The 22046-nt window shown below is 38.6% G+C and overlaps 1 protein-coding gene across 1 annotated transcript; it reads right to left on the reverse strand.

Moving 5' to 3' along the window:
- Window positions 1-398: 398 nt before the first annotated feature.
- On the reverse strand, window positions 399-21864 carry slc44a4 (solute carrier family 44 member 4). The gene is made up of 22 exons (XM_030412153.1): window positions 21643-21864; window positions 14980-15028; window positions 14757-14830; window positions 12186-12264; window positions 11977-12076; window positions 11746-11871; window positions 11535-11595; window positions 11015-11135; window positions 10293-10376; window positions 9856-9968; window positions 9435-9557; window positions 8144-8243; window positions 5130-5222; window positions 4886-4988; window positions 4444-4703; window positions 3918-4012; window positions 3227-3330; window positions 2960-3033; window positions 2725-2795; window positions 1593-1687; window positions 1416-1500; window positions 399-1321 (listed from the first exon to the last, which is right to left on the reverse strand). Exons 1-22 carry the CDS (start codon window positions 21680-21682, stop codon window positions 1203-1205), a joined length of 2169 nt encoding a protein of 722 aa, XP_030268013.1. The 5' UTR covers window positions 21683-21864; the 3' UTR covers window positions 399-1202.
- Window positions 21865-22046: the final 182 nt, after the last annotated feature.

Below are 22046 nucleotides of genomic sequence, written 5' to 3' on the forward strand. Positions count from 1 at the left end.
ACATATACATACATGTAGTTATATGTACAATTTACTTTTACTTGAGTATAATTATTGCCAGAAAATTAACTTTCCATATTTGAGCGCATTCAATAGCAAATACTTTTACCCAAGTAAGATTCATATAGGTGACTAACTTTAAACAAAGTCGTATTTTTGTACTATTTCTTTACTTTTACGAAAGTGTGACTTGGATACTGTGTTTTACAGAGTTGTGAAGTGTTCTCAGTCAGAAAGCCGGCAACATTTAAATCGATTTATTGTGTCTCAGAGAGTGAGTCTGGTTTTACTTTGAGATTTGACCTCCATCTCTTCACATTTACTGGAGACTTTATGTAAAGATGAGAAGCTCTGTGAAAAGGGAAGAAGTAGAATAAAGTAGACTGGCAAACGCTGGATCCTGTACAGTCATATTTACAACTTTATTGCGACAACTTTATTGCAATATTTTCATTATTATCATAAAAGATTTTGTGCTTATAAAACAACCCTTTTTGTTTTTTTACAAATAATATTTTTAAAATATATGATGTTAAAGACATTTTTTTGCCCTAGTGGTTGCACATTTTTTGTTCCATTTGACGAAATCACATGATAATAAAATATAAAACATTCTCAGCAAAAATAGAAAAAAAACTAAATCTTTACCTGCATTTAAATCCATTTAACAGGAAGAAGTGACGGATGTTGAATCAGCCTAAAACTTCCAAATGAAATGCTGTGCAGCATTAATGTTGAGAGAAACAGAAACAAAATATTATATATTAAAATAATTATTGTGGGACCTAGTCATTCATCAAGAGCCAAATCAAAACTTTCTTCAACATAAAAAGGTACAATGTTAAAGAACTGTTAGAACTGCATACTTAAAACAATCGGGGGGCAAAGTAACGTCGTTCTGGTGGTAATTTTTAACAGAAAGTCTTACATATTGCACCTTTACAAATTAAGAAATATGTCACGTAAGATGCAGCTTAAAAATAAACATCACCTGCCCCGCACGCTCAGTTTTCTCATGTGTACAGTTATTAATACTACATATTCACATACACAATAAAATAAAAAGTGCAAAATCAGCAAATTAGTTTTAAGTAAACGTATTCGGAAGAAGATGGAGTGTTGAAAGGAGAAGAAACAATTATATCCTGAAATAATGTGACTCTGTTTGTTTGGGTTCATGAACTCAGGAGGTGAAATGTTCTTCATTTCTTCTTTCGATCTGTTTTTGCTGCTTTGTTGGATTTGTTGAGGATCTTCATGAGGTTTTTGGACATATAGTACGGCTTCTGTAGAGATCCATCGTGACGCTCCAGGTCCTCCACTGTAAGGGTGAGGGACAAATGGAGTCAAGTGATCAAATGTGGAAATGTGCAGCCGATCGGTCGACAGTGAACAGTCAGTAAACATCAACTCACAGAAGCAGAGGAAGAGAGTGTCGACACACATGTTGTACACACTGAAGAAGCCATGAGCTATGAGGTAGCTACCAAAGATCACCGTCTGCAAAGCAAACATAACATTCATGATAAACTTCAATTGGTCTGATTAATGTGAATGACCTCCATCGAAATCAAAGACAATTTGTTACTCACAATAATTGGCATCCAGTAGTAGTTGAGGGTTTCAGAGCGGAAGGTGTTGCCTGGTAGCAATATCCGACCAGAGAAGAAGAAGAAGGACAACACGCCTGGGAGAGATTCAGGTTTCAGAGCATTAATGAAAAATGTTTGTTGGGCTTCACTGTAAGACACATTTTTATTTATTCTCATTCTTTTGTATGACGTTATTAATGTTTGTGTTGATTAAAATTCATACTAGGGGTGTGCCAAAATATCGATACTACGATATATCGCGATATTTTGTCTTGAGGTACATTATCGATACACTGGTGCCAAATATCGATATTAAAAAATGTTAAAAAAAAACAAAACAAAAAAACAAAAACAATTTTTTTTTTCTTTTTTGGCCCACCACCACCCCTCTTCGGAGGACAGCTTTATCTTTATTCAAACATAGGTATACAATCAAATAAAATTTAAAAAATGGTTTAAGTAGCTCTGAAACCAACACATATAGATATTTAATGATAGTTGTAGTCAGTATGTGTGTTAAGAAGAGACACTGTGCAATATACTCTTTGTTTACTTGGCTGTCATTCATGTGAAATTGATTGACAATGTTTTGTCAGATATCGTGATGTATCGTGGATGAAATTTCTTGCAATATATCGATTATCGCAGAATCGCTGTATCGTGATATTATCGTTATCGTGGGCAAAATATCGTGATAGTATCGTATCACGAGGTACCTGGTGATACCCAGCCCTAATTCATACTATTGCACCTACAACAGTTAAAACAAGATGAATTGGGGGATACGACTCCTACAGAAGCCCTAAACGGTCATGGTAGAACACATTATATCTTCCTTTTTCTTTTGTTTTCTCAAGATCGCTCGTAAATTATCCTGTTTTCTTGAAAAAACATTTGTTATTCTGTGATAATAGGATAAATAACTCATAATAACTGAACACAGTGGAGCATTTAGCAGCTTAAGACCCAGATATTTCTCCCAGAAGTTGGTTTAGAGCAGACAAGAGCTAAAAGTTTGCTCTGGATCTCTTCTTCTATCAATTAAACGCATTGAAAACATTCACAGTTAATGTGCAGTTAAACCAGTTCTGAAACTTTGCACATATTCCTAATGCACTGATGTCCTTCTTACCTACTCCTCCGACCACCAGCAGCTTTCCGAAGAACAGCAGCAGGTCTGTCACTTTATCGAGCACCACGACTCTGAGGGAGACACACAGTCAGAGAAACATGACACTATTCACCGAGTCTCTCTAACACATGGAAACATAATCATGAGGACACGGACGGATCAAAAAACATGTCGTCAGTAAGTGGTGAGAACACAGGTAACAACTTGAATCGGGAAAACTGAGATCAACACAAACCTCACTATGTTTCTCATAAGCAGCATGAAAGCATTTTTGGCTGACACGCAGAAGTTTTTCCCATAGATAGCAATCTGTCGAGAAAACAAAATCAAGGGACAAATCAGGTGACATTATATAAAACTGTCATGATGACCTATATGATGATTTATAGCAAATTGAATTGTTCCCCTTGTGACAGGACTGTCTATGATTTAAGACGAGAGCTGCAAAAATTTGGATGATCACTTCTTAACAGTAATATGGGCAATAACATGTTGTGCTCACCATGATGTACGCGTTCCTGTTGAGGAACTTGATGAACTTCTCCAGACACCAGAAGCAGCACTTCAGGCAACACATCAGAAAGCGAGCACATGGATTCTGAGCCGCTGAAGACGAGAAGCCAAAACACGCACAGTTTGAGTAACCTATAGGCTATTTGATCCAAATAAACATTTAACGCTGTTCTTTTCTGAAGACATGTTTCCACAAATACCCAGCATGTACAACTATTGAAACTGCAGAAATATAACAGAACTGGAGGTAAAATAAGTCACTCTTTTAGCTGAGCAGCTACAGTGAAGATTTTGGCTGAAGGAAAGATCTAAGTAAGGTCTTTTCAAATTAATCTGGGATCTCAGGGCCTCTGGAGACTTGATGATCTGTATGGAGCCATTTCATGTTCATTTTGGAATAATTTTTTATCCGTTTTGAAAGAACTCCCCGTCTACTTCAGTTGTTAAGGAGAATGCTGCAACGCTGTTTTGCTGCGAGGCTCCAGAAATGTTTTGTTGACCTTGAAATTGTGAGGGTGAGTAGATACTGACTGTATTTGTATTGCTCTTAGGATGATTTTTTAGCAAGCTTTTCCTTTAAGGCTTCAGCTGTCCTATTTACACTTTAGCATATAAATAAATAAACAAACATGATCGAAATAATCTTTAAAGAAAGTGAAATGAAGATGAGTCAGCCTTACATCTTGTTTTGTGGTCAATGTACTCCAGAATGATCCTCACCACCTGCACCAGGGTCAGGATCAAAGAACCAAAAGCCAGGGAGCCCACATGGTACCTGAAACAGCCACGACTTACTGATCATTCATTTATCTAAAACTGTTTAACATATAGTCAATCCCAATGCTTTAATTATGTGGAGAAACGACCTTAGAGGCTACAGTTTATATGATCTAGCAGCTGAGATCTGCTTCCTCAAAGTGTTATGTGTAGGTCTACAGCGCCCTCTAGAAGCAAGAGATAGACCTGCAGTCAGCCAGTGTGTCCTGTGATTTGCTCTATTCTGGACAGATGACACAGTTCATCTAAACTACTCTCAACTTGTTGCTAAAAAAGTGGGATGTATACAGTTATCATGCAAATAGAAGTGTCCATATAGTGGCATCCATAATGAGTGTAGGCCTTCAATATTTTGGATACTTTTAACAGGGATCAACACCTTCATCATTGCAGGTATTTGACCGATGTCACAGCAGCTCATTAACCTACCTGAGTGAGCGTATGAAGCTAGCAGACAGCGGGAACATGGGAATGTCTCCTGGTTTGGAGAAGGCCCAGTAGTAGGAGGCGAAGGCCCCCGCCAGCGTACACTGGCCCAGGGCGATGACAAAGTTGACACACCAGAGGAAAGCCACGGCGTTGTAGATCTGCAGGTTGAAGATGTTCCGCTGGAGGAGACCTTCGTCGTTGTATTTGATGAAGATGCAGCTGGCTGATGGGCAGTCGGGGTAAGCTGATGAGGTGAAGTTCTGAGAGGAGGATGAATGATTTAAAGTGTAAAGGGACTGTGAGAGAGATTGTCTTCAGGGATCGGATGTATTATTTTACCGTTCATAAGATGACTTTTCAGTTTTCAGGAGATACATTTTTATATCATAGCCAGATCCCTTCTATTAGCTAATGTGCTAAAATGTGAGAGGACAAGTTTTACCTGAGGGTCACAGCTCACAGTGCCGTTGATACTCTGACACCCGCTCGTAGTGGAGTTGAGAGCCACCACTCTGTAGATCGGGTTTCCTGAAGTGGCCAAATATCTGCACACATCTGTTTAAGAGAAGAACCGACACTCTGGACTGTACAAGTGATAGTAAACTACGTCACCTCAGAATCTTTTAAAAACGGTCTCAATCTGCAGTCTGCATACAAAAATATACACACATCAAATGAAAGGATACAAAGCAGTGGCACCCCAGTACGCAACACACACCAACAGGAGGACAAAGGTGACCAGAGGGTACAGCAGAGCAGACATCATGTGACTGATTGCCCTGAGAGGATCAGAACACACACATGATGAGGTTATGTCAAACCACTACTGGAAGTTCTTAATAAAATGAAGTAATCTAATAAACCTTTAATTGAAGTCTTTGAGAATCAAATCAAATCAAATCAACCTTTATTTATATGGCGCTTTTCATACAGAAAGTATCACAAAGTGCCTTACAGCAGAAAAAGAGAAACAGCAAATAAAATCAGGAGAAGAAGCTTAAAAGAACCCAACCCTCCCACCCCCATAGTCATGCACAGAGACACACACAAATATATACACACTCATACACACACTCACACCTACACACACAGCCACGCAGACACACAGACACACACACTCACACCTACACAAACGCTAGCTGTCACTACAGAGACATGGCTGGGCAGCGAGATCTGAGGCACAGAGGAAGCTTTAGGAAGCTACCTTTGGGGGGCCAACCACACTGGGAGAGATCCCAGTCCAAGGTCGCAGGGAGCCCCACCACAGAGACCACCCCAACCCGGGCAGACAGGAGGCCCCGCACCAAAGTGCAGAGCCCTCTAGTCGCCCAGGCCGGAACCGTCCACGGGACAGCACCCCCCGCGGCCAGACCAGAGACAACTCCCAATCTGGCAGGCCCCCCTGAGGAAACACTGGAGATTAAAAACTGATAGTCTAAAACAGTAAAGGGTTAAAATATTGGTTAAAATATGGAGGCAAAAAACATGGGGGACTAAAACATGAAAGCATAGAAGCTAAAAACATGAGGGACTAAAACATAAAAGCATAGAGGCTAAAAACATGAGGGACTAAAACATAAAAGCATAAGAGCATAAGACATGAGAGACTATAAAAAATAAAAGCATAAAGGCTAAAACAAAGAGAATAAAACAGTAAAAAAGGATAAAAAGTGCTCTGATTAGCACAGCCTAAAAGGAATTAAAAAGAGTTAAGATTTCAATTAAAAGCCTGGTTAAAAAGATGGGTCTTAAGCCTCTTTTTAAAAACCTCAGCAGTCTCCGCGACCCTGAGGTTCTCCGGCAGGCTGTTCCACAGTCGGGGCCCATAACAACTGAAAGCCGCCTCCCCGTGCTTTTTTGACTTTACCTGTGGTATGGTTAAAAGGCCGGTGCCGGAGGACCTCAGGGTCCGCGGCGGCTGATAAGGTAAAAGCAAATCAGATAGGTAAGAAGGCCCAAGACCGTTAAGACACTTAAAAACTAGTAAAAGAACTTTAAAATCAATCCTGAAACGCACGGGGAGCCAATGCAGCGACTTTAGAACTGGTGTAATGTGCTCCCGCCCTCTGGTCCTTGTCAGCACTCGTGCAGCTGAGTTTTGTAATAATTGTAGATTCGAAATGCTCTTTTTTGGAAGGCCAGAGAGCAGGGCATTACAGTAGTCTAAACGACAAGAGATAAAAGCATGCATCATCACCTCCGTGCTGGCCTGAGAGAGAAACGGGCGGACTCTGGCTATGTTTTTAAGATGGTAAAAACCTATTTTTGTTATATTTTTGATGTGTGGAATAAAACTGAGCTCAGAGTCAAAAATCACACCCAGATTTTTTACAGATTGTGATGGTTTAAAATCCTTTAGTTTTGGTAAAAGTTTCTCTTTCTGGCCCTCAGGACCAATGAGTAAAACCTCTGTTTTGTCCTGGTTGAGCTGTAGGAAATTCGCTGCCATCCATGTCTTGATATCTAAAATGCAGTTAAAAAGGACATCAATAGGCCCTGTGTCATCAGGAGACACGGCGATGTACAGTTGCGTATCGTCAGCATAACTATGAAAGCTGATGCCGTGCCTCCTGATGACGTCCCCAAGGGGAAGCATGTAAAGATTAAAAAGAGTTGGACCTAAAATTGACCCTTGGGGAACCCCACACTTTATTTTGTGGGTTTCTGAGGAACATGTATCCATACTTACAAAGAAGTGTCGATCTGTGAGGTAAGAAATGAACCAGTTAAGAACAGTACCAGAGAGGCCGACCAGGGTCTCCAGTCTATCTAATAAAATGTGATGGTCTACTGTATCGAAGGCGGCGGTTAGATCCAGTAGTACCAAGACTGTGAGTTTATTGTTATCCAAGTTGCACCTGATGTCGTTTAAAATCTTTAAAAGGGCTGTCTCTGTACTGTGGTTCGTCCTGAAACCAGACTGACACTTCTCTAAAATGTTGTTTGCAATTAAAAAGTCATTTACTTGATTAAAAACAAGTTTTTCTAAAATTTTACTTAAAAACGGTAAGTTGGATACAGGCCGATAATTATTAAAGATGTTGGGATCTAAGTTGCTCTTCTTCAGAAGGGGCTTCACCACCGCCGTTTTAAAGGAGGCGGGGAAGACCCCCGTCTGAAGAGAGCAATTCACCATGTATAACAGCTGATCCTCAAAGAATCCACAAAGTGTTTTAAAAAACGGCGTGGGAATTGGGTCTAATAGGCAGGTTGTGGGCTTTACTTGGGAGAGGACTCGACCAAGTGTCCTCGCATCAACCAGGGCAAAACTCTCCAGTGTTTCCTCGGGTAAAATCAACGATTCAGGTGTGTCAACATTTAAAATCTGTTGGGGTAAAAGACTCGATCTGATGTCATTGATTTTACTTCTGAAGTGGTCTGCAAAGTCCTCACAAAGGGCATCAGTTGGTGTTTTGGAGGATCTATTAAAATTTTTGTTTGTTAAAAGGTCAATTGTGGAGAAGAGGAATTTTTGGTTGTTTTTATGTTCGTCGATTAGTTTTTGGAAATGGGAGATTCTTGAATGTTTGATTGCGTTATTGTATGTTTTGAGATGTCCACGTAAAATTTCATAGTGAACTGTTAATTTTGTTTTTCTCCATCTCCTCTCAGCACTCCTGCAGTTTCTCTTTAGTTTTTTTTTTTTAAGATGAAGAACATTGAGCTTCGTTAGGAGTAATAATCTGACACCAAGACTCACTTGCTGGACTCCTGGATGAGGGCGATGGCTATGAGGATTCTGGTCCGCAGGAAGATGATAGTCAGGAGAATGATCGCCTCGGCCACAGATATGATTATTACTGAGGGGAAGGAGAGGAGAAGTATGAAAAGATGAAGCCCTTACATACCATCATTTCACACACACACATAAACCTGGATCACGACACAATGCACTCTACCCATAAACAAACACATACTACTCCATATTCAACTCTTAGTCTTTAGGCCTGTCTGTGGATATCAGCATTGTTATTTTATCTTATTTATCTTTATATATTCTATTGGTTTACAAATACACAAATATCATAAATTAATATTTAAATGGGCGATGAAAGATGTGATGGAGAGGTACGAAAAGTCCTCAGAGGCGCTTGATCTGGGAACTCTACAGTGCAGTGTTAGTCTATAATAACAAGAGAAAGAGAAAAATATCACTACTGAAAGGAAAAGAAAAAAACAAAACTACGCAAAAAGTTATTTAATAAAAGTAGAATGAGTCAATGTTTACAAAGATAATACATAAAGGTAACATTGCAGAGATAAAAAACAAACCCTTAAAAGCTTTCTAAACTTGTGCAGGTAATGCATTTAAAAAATAAAATGGCAAAGCATTTCACATCACTAAAACTCTGAGATGTTTGACAAATAGGAAGCCTGAGTTTACAGTTATTTTGAGTAGAGTAATGATGACATTGGTGAAACTAGTAATGCTGTTCATGAAAGAATTTTGCCTTCTTTTCCGTTTTTTGTCCAATTTGTGCAATGAAAACGTTTAACAATATATTTGTTTAAAAGAATTAAGAACATCTGCGACATAAGCCTAACCTTACACCTAAACTAAAAAAAGATAAATATTGATTATGAGCTACATTAACAGCTGCAGTGAGCTCTAAGCCTTAAATTTGGGTCATCTTTTATCAGACGTATTTTACAACATCATGAATAAACTGATGTTATAAACATCACATGTGACTCTTGTGTATACCAACAGTGCTTTTATTGCATTAATATTTGGATACGGAAGTATTTATTTCTATTTTATACCCCTCATTTCCTCTGTACTGGTATTTTCCTGAGTAAAAGCTGCTTCAGTGAAACATTGCCAGGTCTGACTTAATCTGACCTGATTAGGTTACTGATGTGCACACAACTGCCCCTGTGAAATGCTAATAAGCCAACAGGCAGAAAGATAAAAAAAACGTATCTCCACACTGTGATGGAGAGCATGAGGGAGGTTCAAAGAAGATGAAAAGCATTGTAATCAGACTCACAGAAGGCCAGCCAGGTCTCTTGAACTTGCAGGTAAACCTGGAAGTTGGTGGTAAAACCAATTTCAGATATGGTGGCAGAGTTCTGCCTGTGGTTTTCATACTCCCAGTAGCAGTGCCAAATCCCTGCAAGACAAACAACAACTCAGAGGATAGGAACATATAATCTATTAAGAACGTATAAACTGCCTTTGTAGTCTTTGATTTTATTCGGAACTGATGCGTATAAATATAACTTTAAATTGCCCCAGCAACACTTTCTTCTGAAGAGGAAATATATGTGAATTTACTTTATTCTGTGCCAGTTTCGACAGTATAGAACTGGTTTGTGTTGTTGTGCAATTTGGCTGCAGGGCAGCACTGCATTCCTGACCTAGCCCAATAATACAGTTTGCCTTAAAAACTACACCAGGTGAGTGTTTACCGTATGCCCCAGCGCCTAGAAGTCCGATGATGAGCACCCACACCATGACTGGAGCCGTGAATCTCAGCAGCAACAGGAACAGCATACTGACCACCATGGCTATTAGCAGACCACTGAGAGGGGAGAGAGGAGGGCAGGAGGAGGATTAAACAGACGTGAAGAAAACTAAAAAGGAGAGTGAATGATACTTACTTAAATATTAAAGATAAAATGTTTAAGTACTGTGAAATAATTAATAATAAAATAAATGATGCATAGTAACAAAGATGTACATTCACATGTTGGGACAGAAACATTTTTTATTTTTTATATGCCAACAGGTGGCAGTGTGTGTGTGTGTGTGTGTGTGTGTGTGTGTGTGTGTGTGTGTGTGTGTATGTGTATGTGTGTGTGTGTGTGTGTGTGTGTGTGTGCTGCAGTTCAGCGAATCAACTCACATGAGGATCCACGGCCATGACGACGCAAAATCCTCAAAGATTCGGACTCCGATCTCTCTGGCATTGAAGCCATTCACAACATCACTGATGAGGACAAAAGCAGGGACAGGCCGTGTTATTTCTCCTTTCAAACAGTAAGAAGCAAAAGGGCAGAGTTCAACAAATACAGTGAACACACAGACAAAAGCTAATATGTTTATACAACAAACAAACAGAGATAACAGTTTGAATGTGTTTATGTCAAGCTGTCTGGAACCTATTAAAATGATGATGAGGATGAGATGGAGTCTGTTACCTTTTTCAACCCGCAGAGCAAACACAAGCTACTATCATTTCTACTGGTGAGACACAAACGAAGCCAGACAGTCTAAAAAGATAAAGATGACCCCAGACCAACAGGCAGATCTACAGTTTGTAAGAAAACTACACATTAATGCTCAAACTCTACAAGTCTGAAGAAAAGCCTTTCACACGGTATCTAAGCTGCTGCTGTGTATAACTGGGGTACACACAACAAGAGCGACTACAAGCAGCTGCTACACAAGCGTCAATACACAAACTCACGAAGCCACCGACCTTGTACTGGTGATGAGGAGGAGACAGAAACACGGTTGTTAAACTGTGTGTGTGTCTTACAGTCTTACAGTTTTCTGTGATTTAAGAGCAGAGCTGATTTGTTTATACTCAACACATGATGAGGGTAGAAATCCACTGCATCTTACCCAGTGCCATTCTTGATTACGTTGATTGTGTCGTTAATTGTGGAGGGTAGGCCCGGAACATTGGCAAAGTTGTCTGGGATATTCCCCAGAGCTGTAATATCCGGCAGACATCTCCCCAGAACTAGAAGAAGAGAAAAAAAAAACAAATAAGCTTGAAATGGATTGAATTCAAATACTTTACACATCTCTGATATATTTTGCATCACAACCCATCATCATTTTAATTGATTAATCACACAAAAATGTCAATTTCTACATATTGCTGCTTTAAATGTGGATGAAAATACAAATTAGCAAGTAGTTCCTGTTCAGTAGCATTTTAATTAACCCAAATATCAAACAAGAATCTAGTTGCCTTACACGGTAAACTTTGCAGGTTATTTTTAATTAGTTGTAATTTGTTGAGTTTGTTGTATAGGTTTATTGTTCATTTCATTCTATTTTTATTCTTGTTTTTTGTTTTAAAAAGTTTTCTTCTCTGGATTTAAGAAAATATACAAAATAATACAGTTGCTCTTACCAGAGGTTGTGGGAACGCGGAAGAAAGGACACAGCTCCTGGTCGACAACTTGTTGAACCGTCTGAAAAACAAAACGTGTGTATGGACCAAAGTGTCAGGTTTCTTTTGCTACATTTAACGCTGTCAAAATGTTTCTTTCACCAAAATCAGACAAAACAAACATTTGGGAATTTAAAGGCAGACAGGCACATGCTAACCAAATGGGACTTACCAGCCCAGGAGCCTTCAGGTCTACGGAAGGCACGCAGAGGCTCTGGTTGAAAACTTCCGCTGGCTTTTTAAAATATGCGTCTACAAACAAAGCACTGAAATCACCGGGACAGCTTTCCACGCACACCTACAGGTAGTGAAAAAAAAACTAATTATTTCTGACACTCAGAGTAGCGTGTGTGGTCCAGTGTCAATGGAAACAAAGCAAAAAAAATCAATCTGTTTTCTCTACCTGTGTGGTTGGACACTGAAAGCCATTGAGAGCTGTTGCCATGACATTAACAGATGTGGCACATTTAAGGAAGTCAAAGTAAAACAAGTTGGGTCGGTCTCTGCGAGAGGGAAGACAGAAAGGAAGAGTTATTTTGATTTCTCATTAGTCAAAAAGCATATTTATAACATCTAGTACATTATATGAAAAGTCAAGTATGATTAAATTACTTATTTGGTCCAGTGCCACAGAACCATCCAGTTGAGTTTCTTGGATAAAGAACATGTCTGGGATCTCCATAGAGCCAAGCTGATAGAAAAAAAACAAACACATTGAAACAAAGATAAGAAGTCAATGACCTAAATGATACCAGCACTCATTAAACGACTGATTACAGTTTGACGCAGGAGATATGGGCCTTGATCCTGGTGTGACACGTAATTCTGTAATCCTTCAGACTGTGTGATCTGATTAACATTTCAGCCTCGATACCACTACAAATGTTTGTTTTTACAATACTTAATGAACATTTTAACCAAGGTTTAACAGTCTGTTATTCTTATTAGTTCACCAACTACCAAACACCTACAAAATAAATTATGTTATGAGCTATGATAGAAATATCTACAGTGGAAAAATACAGATTTGAAAGAAGTATTCAGATCCTTTACTTCACCACACTGTGAAAATACTCCTTTACAAGTTAAAATTCTTATTTCTTATTTAAGTAAAAATGTATACATGAGTTATCAGCAAATGTAACAAAAGATAGTGGTTTCCTGTTACTCCTGATGTTTTTGGATTAATATTACAGCTAAATTAATATGTATGTTGCATGTTACTGGAGTAGACGGTAAGGCCGAGCTAATTTTAACTATTTTATACACTGTTAAGTAGTTTAATCTAGAGCAATGCAGCATATTCTATAAGATCATTATGTTTGCAGCTTGGCTGTCTTGTGAGAACCACATTCCTCGAAAAAAATGTTGAACTCAGAATTATAAACTGTTTTCAGCCTTGTGACGATGCAAACACCATGTTATCCAAGAGGGTTTTAAATGATTTCATCCAGTCAAAATGACTTCCACTGGAGAATCATGACAGGAAAAATTGTACTCTGAAAAGTAACTAACTAAAGCTGCTTCTGAGATGCAGTGGAGTGGAAGTATAAAGCTGTGCAAAATGGAAACACTCAAGTAAAGCAGAGGTAATTTTAATTTGTAATAAAGTACAGTTCTTAGTTTGATTTCACCACATTTCACCACTGGCAATAGAGCTGAAATCTCCCATTTAGGTGACAGTTTGTGGTGTATTAAAAGATTATATCAGCTCGACCACAGGAGGGCACAGTCTATATGACAGGAGGAACATCTCTCTTGCTCCTGTGGAGTTTGATTTGAATGCACCTATTGTTATGCTGAAAGCGGGATTGTAATGTGTTGTAAAATGGAATGTATCACCAACAGGCGAGAGATGTTAAATCCCTGAACTATTTTGACAGTTTCTAACATACAGTGTATTTGGAAGTAGAATATTTTGTTAATATGTTATAAATTCCGCACTGTATGTAAAAACACAGGCCGGTAGATTTCATTCCATGACAAGAAAAACCACCTCAGCTAACCAAACTGAGCTGCCTACAAATAAGTAAATCCACACACACACACACACACACACACACACGTTGACCCTATTATCAGGACTTTCTGTTGACTCTAGATTAGGGAGCTGACCTGAGTGTTGGAATGAGTTTGACGACACGGCAATAAAGAGCCTCTGACTGGAAATGTTTTGGGGTTTTTTGCAGTTAAACACAATAAGAAAAATATGTACTACAGAACAAGTGATTATATGGAACGATAACATATGACTATAGCAGAATCTGGGAGTATTATGTCATCCTACAAGTTTGGTTTATATGGGTTATTAGGTTCGTAATGGAGCAGCTCCTTTACGAAGGTGCGTCTAGTGGCATTAAATGTACAGTTCAGGTTAGATTTTGCCAGTTAATAAACTAATAAACTATCTGAGCTAACATACATGCTATTGCTTATCCATGCTAATATCTATGCCATCACTAATCCATGAGATGTTGATCTGGTGTGAGCGGCTGGCTGGTTGCAATGGTAGTGACACGCGATCGTTAACCACACTCCTGCTCTCTGTTTGAGAAAGAAAGTTAACTGTTAGAAAGGAAGAAACAGTGACCGGAGGGAGGCTTTAACTCTGAGAAGCACCAAATGGGGGGATGAACAAAGCCATAGTGTGAGGTCGAAGAAAGTTAGAAACGATCTTTGTTTGTGGTTTTGATAGAAGCTCTTGACAGTTATGAGAGCATCATCACTTTGTCAGTTAGGCTGAAAACAAAGAACTGAACAACATTTCCCTGATCCTGTCGTGTTACTTTGATCATCTGCTGTGACTTTATGTAGAGAATTTGGTTAAAGAAGGTATCATAGTCCTTCTTAGCACTATGTGAGTGAACTTTAGATGTGCAGGTAGGTGTTTTTTTCTTTCTACAAGTCTAGTTGTTCCTCCGTTCCCAGTTTTTCTGCTGAGCTAAGCTAGCTGTAGCTTCAGGGTTAATAAACAGTTATGAAAATGGTATCAATCTTCTCATGTAACTCAAGAAAGTAAATACACGTATTCCCTGTTTTAAGGAAAAGCAGCAGCAAGAAAGAATTTAGTTGAACAAACAGCATGGACCAGAAGGGCCCAGAGAGGAGAAGGTGGAAAACAATGACTGATTATGATCATCAGTGAGAATCAAGAGGCCTGTGTTGGTGTTAAGTTACTCTCACCTAAAATGCCAACTGCTGCATAGCCAATGATGACCGCCATAAACAGGATACAGCAGATTATATCAGTGCACCCTCTGAAGAAGAAGGGAGAGACAGCAGCTGTTTAGAGTGAGCACACTGAGCTTTTGCATTAAAATTTGCCTTGAGGGTGACAAATGTGATTCCAACAGTCAACAACTAGGCAAACAAAACCTCAGAGTTAATCAGTGGGAAACAGATTCACCTTTTCTTTATGGGTCCATTGAATCCTGGATCAAACTCAGCAGGTTCTCCTGGGAACAGAAAAGAGTACGACATCAAATCCAGTGAATTTAGTTTTATCAAATTACATTTACGACAGTACCATTCTTTTCAAAGGCTCTTTGGCTAGATTGAAAGGAACCAAGTTCGTTTTTAATCTAATTTTATTTTGAAGTAGTTTTGTTATTCTTCTTTTCAACATAAACACACGCAACAGTAGCACACATCATGCCAGCATACATGTATTTAAGTACATGCACACACATGAGTAAACATGCAATCCCATTACGGTTAACAGTGATGCAACAAATAAACATCTGAGGAGATAGAAGGGAAAATAAATATAACAATTCCAAAGTCAAATAAATTACTTTCACACCTTATAACCCCAACATATCAGCCTTTCACCAGCATATCTAAAGAAGGGTGTCAAAGTCTTAAAAAAGCAGCCATTTCACATTCAAATATGTTACTGTAGATACTCAATTGCTATTATCTCAAATATCACTTTCTGGGCAGCAAAAGTAGGTATACTAAATGTCTTTCATGATGAGAGCCTTTGAAATAAGGACTGAGAAGCAAAACCTGAGGTTCAGCGTCCAGATTGACACCAAAAATCAGGTCCGGCCTACAATTTCACCCCAATACTAAAGTAAATTCCCTGACAGAGCAGAAGGATATGGCGTCTTTTGTCTGTTGAGTGCAAAACAAACAGTAATTTAATGCTGCTAAACATAGTCCTCACAATAATATGGATGTCGAATCTGACTCAGATCTTACTCAATCATTAACCTAGGTGTGATTTTGTAGCTAAACTAGCAACTCTTGAAAAAAAGAAAAATGACAAGATCTTTTGACGAGCTCTAAGATCCTGCTGCGTTCAAAGAGCCATGATTTCCATCACCACCTTTACTGACTGGTACACCGTCATCATGTGTGATCATTCAGCAACTTCCTTGTTTGGTGTCATACGGATTATCAAGGACACATTAGCTTATCACTCACAGAGTAACCTGTAATTCCGCGTCAAGGAAATGCTGGACTGCTGATTAGATCTGTCTGTACCTTACGTGTGAAAACATAGGAAGGAGTTGTGCATAATAAAAGGACTTCTGAGTGGACTGCATATTGACAAACACTCACTTTGGCTTTGGTTCATTATGAGTAAAAGTTTTAAGAGTTAGAAAGTTTTTTTTTTCAAGATTTGTGTCCTTGTAAGAGCAGGACAGTGTCGTTTCCAAACGATGTATGTGCCCTTTTCTTTGAGTTAATGAATTACACTTGAATTTGCAAGTGAACGAGGAAATAAGAATCAGCGAAGGAATCTTATTTTTATGGGTTTGTTGCTCACAGGTGGTATAACACTAAAACAAAGGTGACTGTTTAACAGGAAATAAATATCTTGCCGTTTCCTGGAACAGAGACAGATTGGCAGTAAGAACTCACAAAGAAATCCAGTGGGTGTCGTTTATGTCACACAACAAGCTGCTAACTTAACAGTCGCAAGTTCCTGTTAGTCACTTCATGTTCAATCACAGAGAAAAAGATCAGAGATGAGGCACAGCATTGACCCGAGCAGCTAGGAGTTATTTGGTATACAAATTATTATGTAATACAATTTAAATGCAAAGTGAGCCTTTCGGAGGAGGGAGTGTCACAGACGTTTAATCATTATAACAGTTAAAAATTTACAATCTGAAAACTTGTTTGAAGAAATCCCAACTGAAAACATTCCTATCATAAGTCAGCCTCCTCAGTATTATCCTGTCGGACAGGAAAAACACACCAGTCTGTTTAGAGTATTTGATCATAAGTGGAAGGTCCAGTTTTAGCAGGTAACAGGTTCAACATATCAGTCTACAGAGCTGAATCTTTGTGCTCTAACACTTCTTTCCTTCAAAACTAATAGTGCTTGAACGTTATGATGAAGAGCCTCAACAGCATGATGGTTCTTCAGCACAACGTGTTGGAAAGTGTACAGGTGTTCCATTGGTTATTCGTGCAAATACTAACATACTGTGGTCATTTGATCAGTCCACGGGAATGGACATTTAGCCAGGCAGCTCACCACCATTATTCTCACAGCAGCGGGAGGAAAATTTTCTCTACTGACTGTAATTTGAATGGGAGTGATGGAAACTGTGTCAACACTGTGAGCACGTCAGGACTGCCGAGTAGGATGCAAATCTCCAAACAGGATGCAGTAAATTAGTGGATATTTATTCTGCTGTAAGACTGCAACAGTCCAAGATTCAGTGTAGTAAACAAAACCTAAAACATTCACAGAGACCAAGAAATTATTAAAGGAGCTCTATGTAACAATTTGCAGCAATTTGCATGGATTAATCCCTTTTTTACTGGCCACATGTGAGCAGATTGTAATGTGATGTAAAACATTTGACTTTCCTTTCCCTCTTGGTTGCCTGCACAAGCCTGTGGACATTTGTTTGGATTAATTCATGCTGCTGGATTGTTGATTTCTTTGTGAAGGACTCCGACTTAGATTATATTCATTGTCAGAAAATGGCGAGAAATGTCGACCAGTGGTTTCCAAAGCATAAAATGACAAGCGTGAAATTTGTCCACAATCCCAAAATACTGAGTTGACTTAAACAGAGAGTAAAAAGTCAATCTAATTAATCAATTACAAAAGTAGTTGCTATAAATTTCCTCAACCAGGGAGTTTATCTTTATGACCGTTGGTTGGATTATAAACAGGATTAGAAAAAAATACTGGACTGATTTCCACAAAACTTGGATGGAAGATGGGTCTTGGACCAGAATTAAAACCACTAACTTCTGGTGTGAATTAAGGTGTGCCAGGAAATTTCTTCTCACCTTCTTTAACATTATGAGACAGTGTGTTTTTCAACATCCTCGTTAATTTGCTCAAGGAAATATATGGGTCTTACATCTGGTGAGTTTAAATGAAGGTTAAGCAGTTCTGGGTGGTTTTAAATCTAGAGTGATACAGGGAAAAATAGTTTGGCGTTGGATGAAGCTTGATTGAATGAAAGGGGACTGTTGGGCCTTGGCGGAGGTTTGCGCTCTACTGGTTGCTTTTCCATTTTAGCAGTTGACGAATAGTCGAATAAGCGATTAAATGTTGCAGCTCTAAAAATACCAGAGGCAGCAATGCAGATAAAATCTCTTAGATTAAAATGCTCTGTCCTCTAAACAAACTCTTATTGTGCAGTAATATCTGATATGGATCATATATAAATATCAAGTGTGTGAAGGTCAACTGACAGCCACACAAAGGAACATGGGCATACTTTTGTTCATTATTGTGGAATACACAAAACGACCTAGTGCAGTGAGATCAAATGTTCTCAACAAAGAACCTGTTCATCGGCCTCTTGTGATCCTGCGAGTGTCAGATTTCAGCTCTGCTAGGACACTGCTTTGTGTTTGGAGTAAATGGCAACATGGAAAAAGGCTCACTGTGACTGTGTGACACACATAAAAAGGACTGTTCTGGTTTTATACGCTTGTAAAAAGCTTGAGACAGCTTTTAACCTTGAACCATGACCGGCTGGCTACAGGACAACAAGTGTGTGAGGGTCAATCGATCGACCTTGGCTAAGGAGGAGGAACGCAAAAGGGTCTCGTTGGGTGACACAATGATTCTAAACATTAAATAGCAATTTGGGGCAACAAATAAAATATATTCATGGATGAAAAAGGTTGAGTAAAAGGATACTATGAGTGAATGCTGTAAAGGCTGTGTGGTTTATTGTACAAACCTCACCCATCACTATATTTTACAGCTAAAAGGAGGTTAATTGGTAACCTGTAGCAAACACAGGACGTTCCCAGGGGAGAAGAAAGAAAGAGTCATCTTTACAAAGTACTGTGAAATAAAAGGGGAAGGGACCTGATTGACTGGAAACTTTAACGTCACTCCTGAACACCTCTATGGTTAAACATGTCAATGAGGTGATCACAGCAGAAAGGATTTCTTACCGCTCTAAATATTCAAACTAAGAAAACGTGGAGAGGAGGGCTGTAACCCACCACCATTTTCATTATCGATCATGAGTATCAATCATCATTTCAACTTCTACTGATGAGATCCCAAGACAGTGTCCTCAAATTGCTTGTTTTGTCCAACCAAAAGTCCAAAACCAAACATATTTAGTTTACTGGCATCAATTCCTCCCTTCTGTTGCAGCTGGAACCGGCAAATGTTTGATATTTTTGTTGACCGCTTATTCACCAATTACTGATAAACTTTCTGTCTATCAATTACTATCTTAACTCACACAATAACAAAAATCTATATTCCAGCTCACACCAGGTTACGCTTGGCACTTTTCTTTTAACAATTACATTAAAAATAAAGAGCGAGCTGGGTGTTTCACATGCTGCTTCATCAGATTCATTCTGTTGACTGATTGATGCAGTGATTCAAAACGTCTTTGAAAAATAAAGTCACCCTTCAAGTGGTTCCATTGCTTTGTACATTACCTACATTAACTAGCTTGTCATTAAAAAGTAAACCAAAGTAGTTTCCCTTTTGCCTCAAGCAGCTTTGAAAAAACTTTCTGGTCAATGATTTGCAGCAACAACCCCTTGCATGTCACTTATTTCCCAACACTGAGTGTCTACACTTTCTTAGCAGGAAAAAAGATGTTGCATTTGAAATATGCATCTTCTTCAAACAAGGAGAACCACAATCATTGTACAACAACACATTGGCAACAAGGGTAGTTTGAATACAAAAGCCATGTTGTACCACTGAAGAGGTTTTCTACTTCCTCATGAAGGTAATGCAACAGCAGAGAACTAGTAGGCAGCAGATTTCCAGTTAGAAGACAAGTGGCTATTTGAGAGCATAGGTTCGGTTGTTTATCTAATGCCACTGTGAGCAAACTGTCAGCTCCGACACTCGTGGTCGCCTCTTCTGTCATCATCTTATTCTTCGATGTTATTTGAGGAGACAAGAAATCCGACTAATATTTACCTCCAGGGAGGGTTTGTTTACTGTAGACTTGTGAAACCTCCCAGACTGTCAATACACTTGTGACTCTATCAATACATCAAATACCACAGAGAGTAAACAGGGATGCAGGAGACAGATCTGCTGAGCACAAGGCAAAAAAATCAGACAGTCACAGGCAGCTCTGAAATGTTTCAGCGACAGGATTTCTCCTCGTAATCCTTCTGTTCAAAGAATAAAATGATATGTTTGACATGATACCGTGGTTCTCTTTATGCGGTCAGTACTACCCAATATTAGATACTATATTTGATATTTGTGCTTAAAACTGTTGGCTGACGGACACAAATGAACCTGATAACTGTTGGGATAATTAAATAATTATCTAAGAAGTATTCAAGTAAAAATTAAGTGAAGACTCTTTTTTAATGTTTTAATTGTTAATATTTAAATGACTTTAGCTTTTTGATTGCTGGTTATCCAAGGGATTAATAGAGAAAGTAAATAGTAAAGTCACAAATGTGTGATTATTGATACAACTGTGGTTATCGGTCGATATAGTAGTATTAGAAATGTTTACCACGAATGGCATTGGCCCAAAAATATATTGGTCTGGCTCTAGTATTAAGAAGATAAATCAATTCAAGTTCGAGCAATTAAATGATTAACTGATAACAGAAAATGAATCAGCAACTATTTAAATGATTAATTAATCAAATACATAATTTTTCAAGGCAAAAATAACAAAAACAAATGTCTGATTCCAGCTACACGATTGTCTATACTATATATGATGAAAAAAATTATTAGCTGCAGTCCTGAAGGAGACAATTTTACTATTAACATCTCTAAGCAACAAATAAACCTTTATTATCTTCTGTCGCTCTCATTGTCTTTTGAGATGTTCATTATTATTCTGAATCTGCAAATTTACAAATAATTAATGCTGTCAGATGAATGTGGTGGAGTCAAAAGTACCATATTGCAAACATCAAATACATAAAAATTTTACTCAAGTGCCTTACTCGAATAAATGTAGACATACTTAGTTTCCACCACTGGTGAAAAGCCAGGAAACTACTCTTTAAAATTCATCTTTTAATAGTCTGGTGACTACTGAGATTTATCTTTATATCTTAATTTTCATATTGTGAGGTCAATTGGTAGTCACAACGCTCCTTGTTTATTTAGGTCTTCCTGTGTAGGTCAAATATCTGGGATGTTTTGGCTCAGCTTTCATTAACTGATGACATATATTGATAAACTGTTAGTAAACCATAAAACCATGTTTACTGGTGGTACCTTACCCTGCCAACACACCAGCAGACAAGCCTACACTTGGCATCAGAGAAAGATCTCAGCTTTTCTCTCTAGAAATATTTTACTCATAAACTGCTGCGATAACTACAGTAGCTGTAGGTTAACACACTGATGTAAAAACCATTAAATTAAATAAAGTTACCGAGGATTAACAATGACATTTAATCAATTCACGTCAAGTCATCCATTTCAAAAGAAGACATTAACTATTAATCGTAGTGATATGGTAAAACAAACTCTTCTTGCGATCTAAAATTTGAGAATAAATCAGTGAGACGTGATTTAATATTAAGATTAGCTTAAAGTAGCTGCTAGCTAACGTTAGCATAGAAACGTTTATATTTAGCCGGTGAGCCTCAGAGGTAACGGGCGATGTCCACTCACCATACTCCGAGTCCGGATTATTCTCCTGTTTTTTACCCATTTCCCGCCTCGGCCTCCACTTCTCCTTCTTTAACTTCTCAAACACAACTTCCTTCACCTGAACTAATCTTAAAACTCAACAAACAAACAGCTAAAAGCTAAAACCACGTTTAAAGACGAGCTCCTCCGTGTCTGAGCGCACTCACTCGGTCACTAAGTTAGGAAATCTTTTTAGTCTTCCTGCTCGTTGTTACTAGGCAGTGACGTCACGAGCGCACCTGCTGAGGGATGCGCACCTGCGCGGTCCATCGAAGATTGTGTATTGGAGAGAGGAATCACTCCTTCACTGAATCTATGACCGTTTTTTTTTTTACTCATCTTGTAGTTTTATCAGCACCATACCAACAGGTTAGATACAGTCGATT

This window comes from Sparus aurata, chromosome 3 (genome assembly GCF_900880675.1).
Source record: "Sparus aurata chromosome 3, fSpaAur1.1, whole genome shotgun sequence".
Taxonomy (NCBI): Eukaryota; Metazoa; Chordata; class Actinopteri; order Spariformes; family Sparidae; genus Sparus; species Sparus aurata.

What these genes read in the sequence shown, in the direction of transcription:
- slc44a4 (XM_030412153.1), bottom strand. Translation starts at nt 21,682, where the DNA reads ATGGGTAAAAAACAGGAGAATAATCCGGACTCGGAGTATG. An exon ending in TAATCCGGACTCGGAGTATG is followed by an intron (nt 15,029 to 21,642) that starts GTGAGTGGACAT and finishes TTCTGTTCCCAG; the next exon opens with GAGAACCTGCTGAGTTTGAT. An exon ending in ACTACTGGATGCCAATTATT is followed by an intron (nt 1,501 to 1,592) that starts GTGAGTAACAAA and finishes TTTGCTTTGCAG; the next exon opens with ACGGTGATCTTTGGTAGCTA.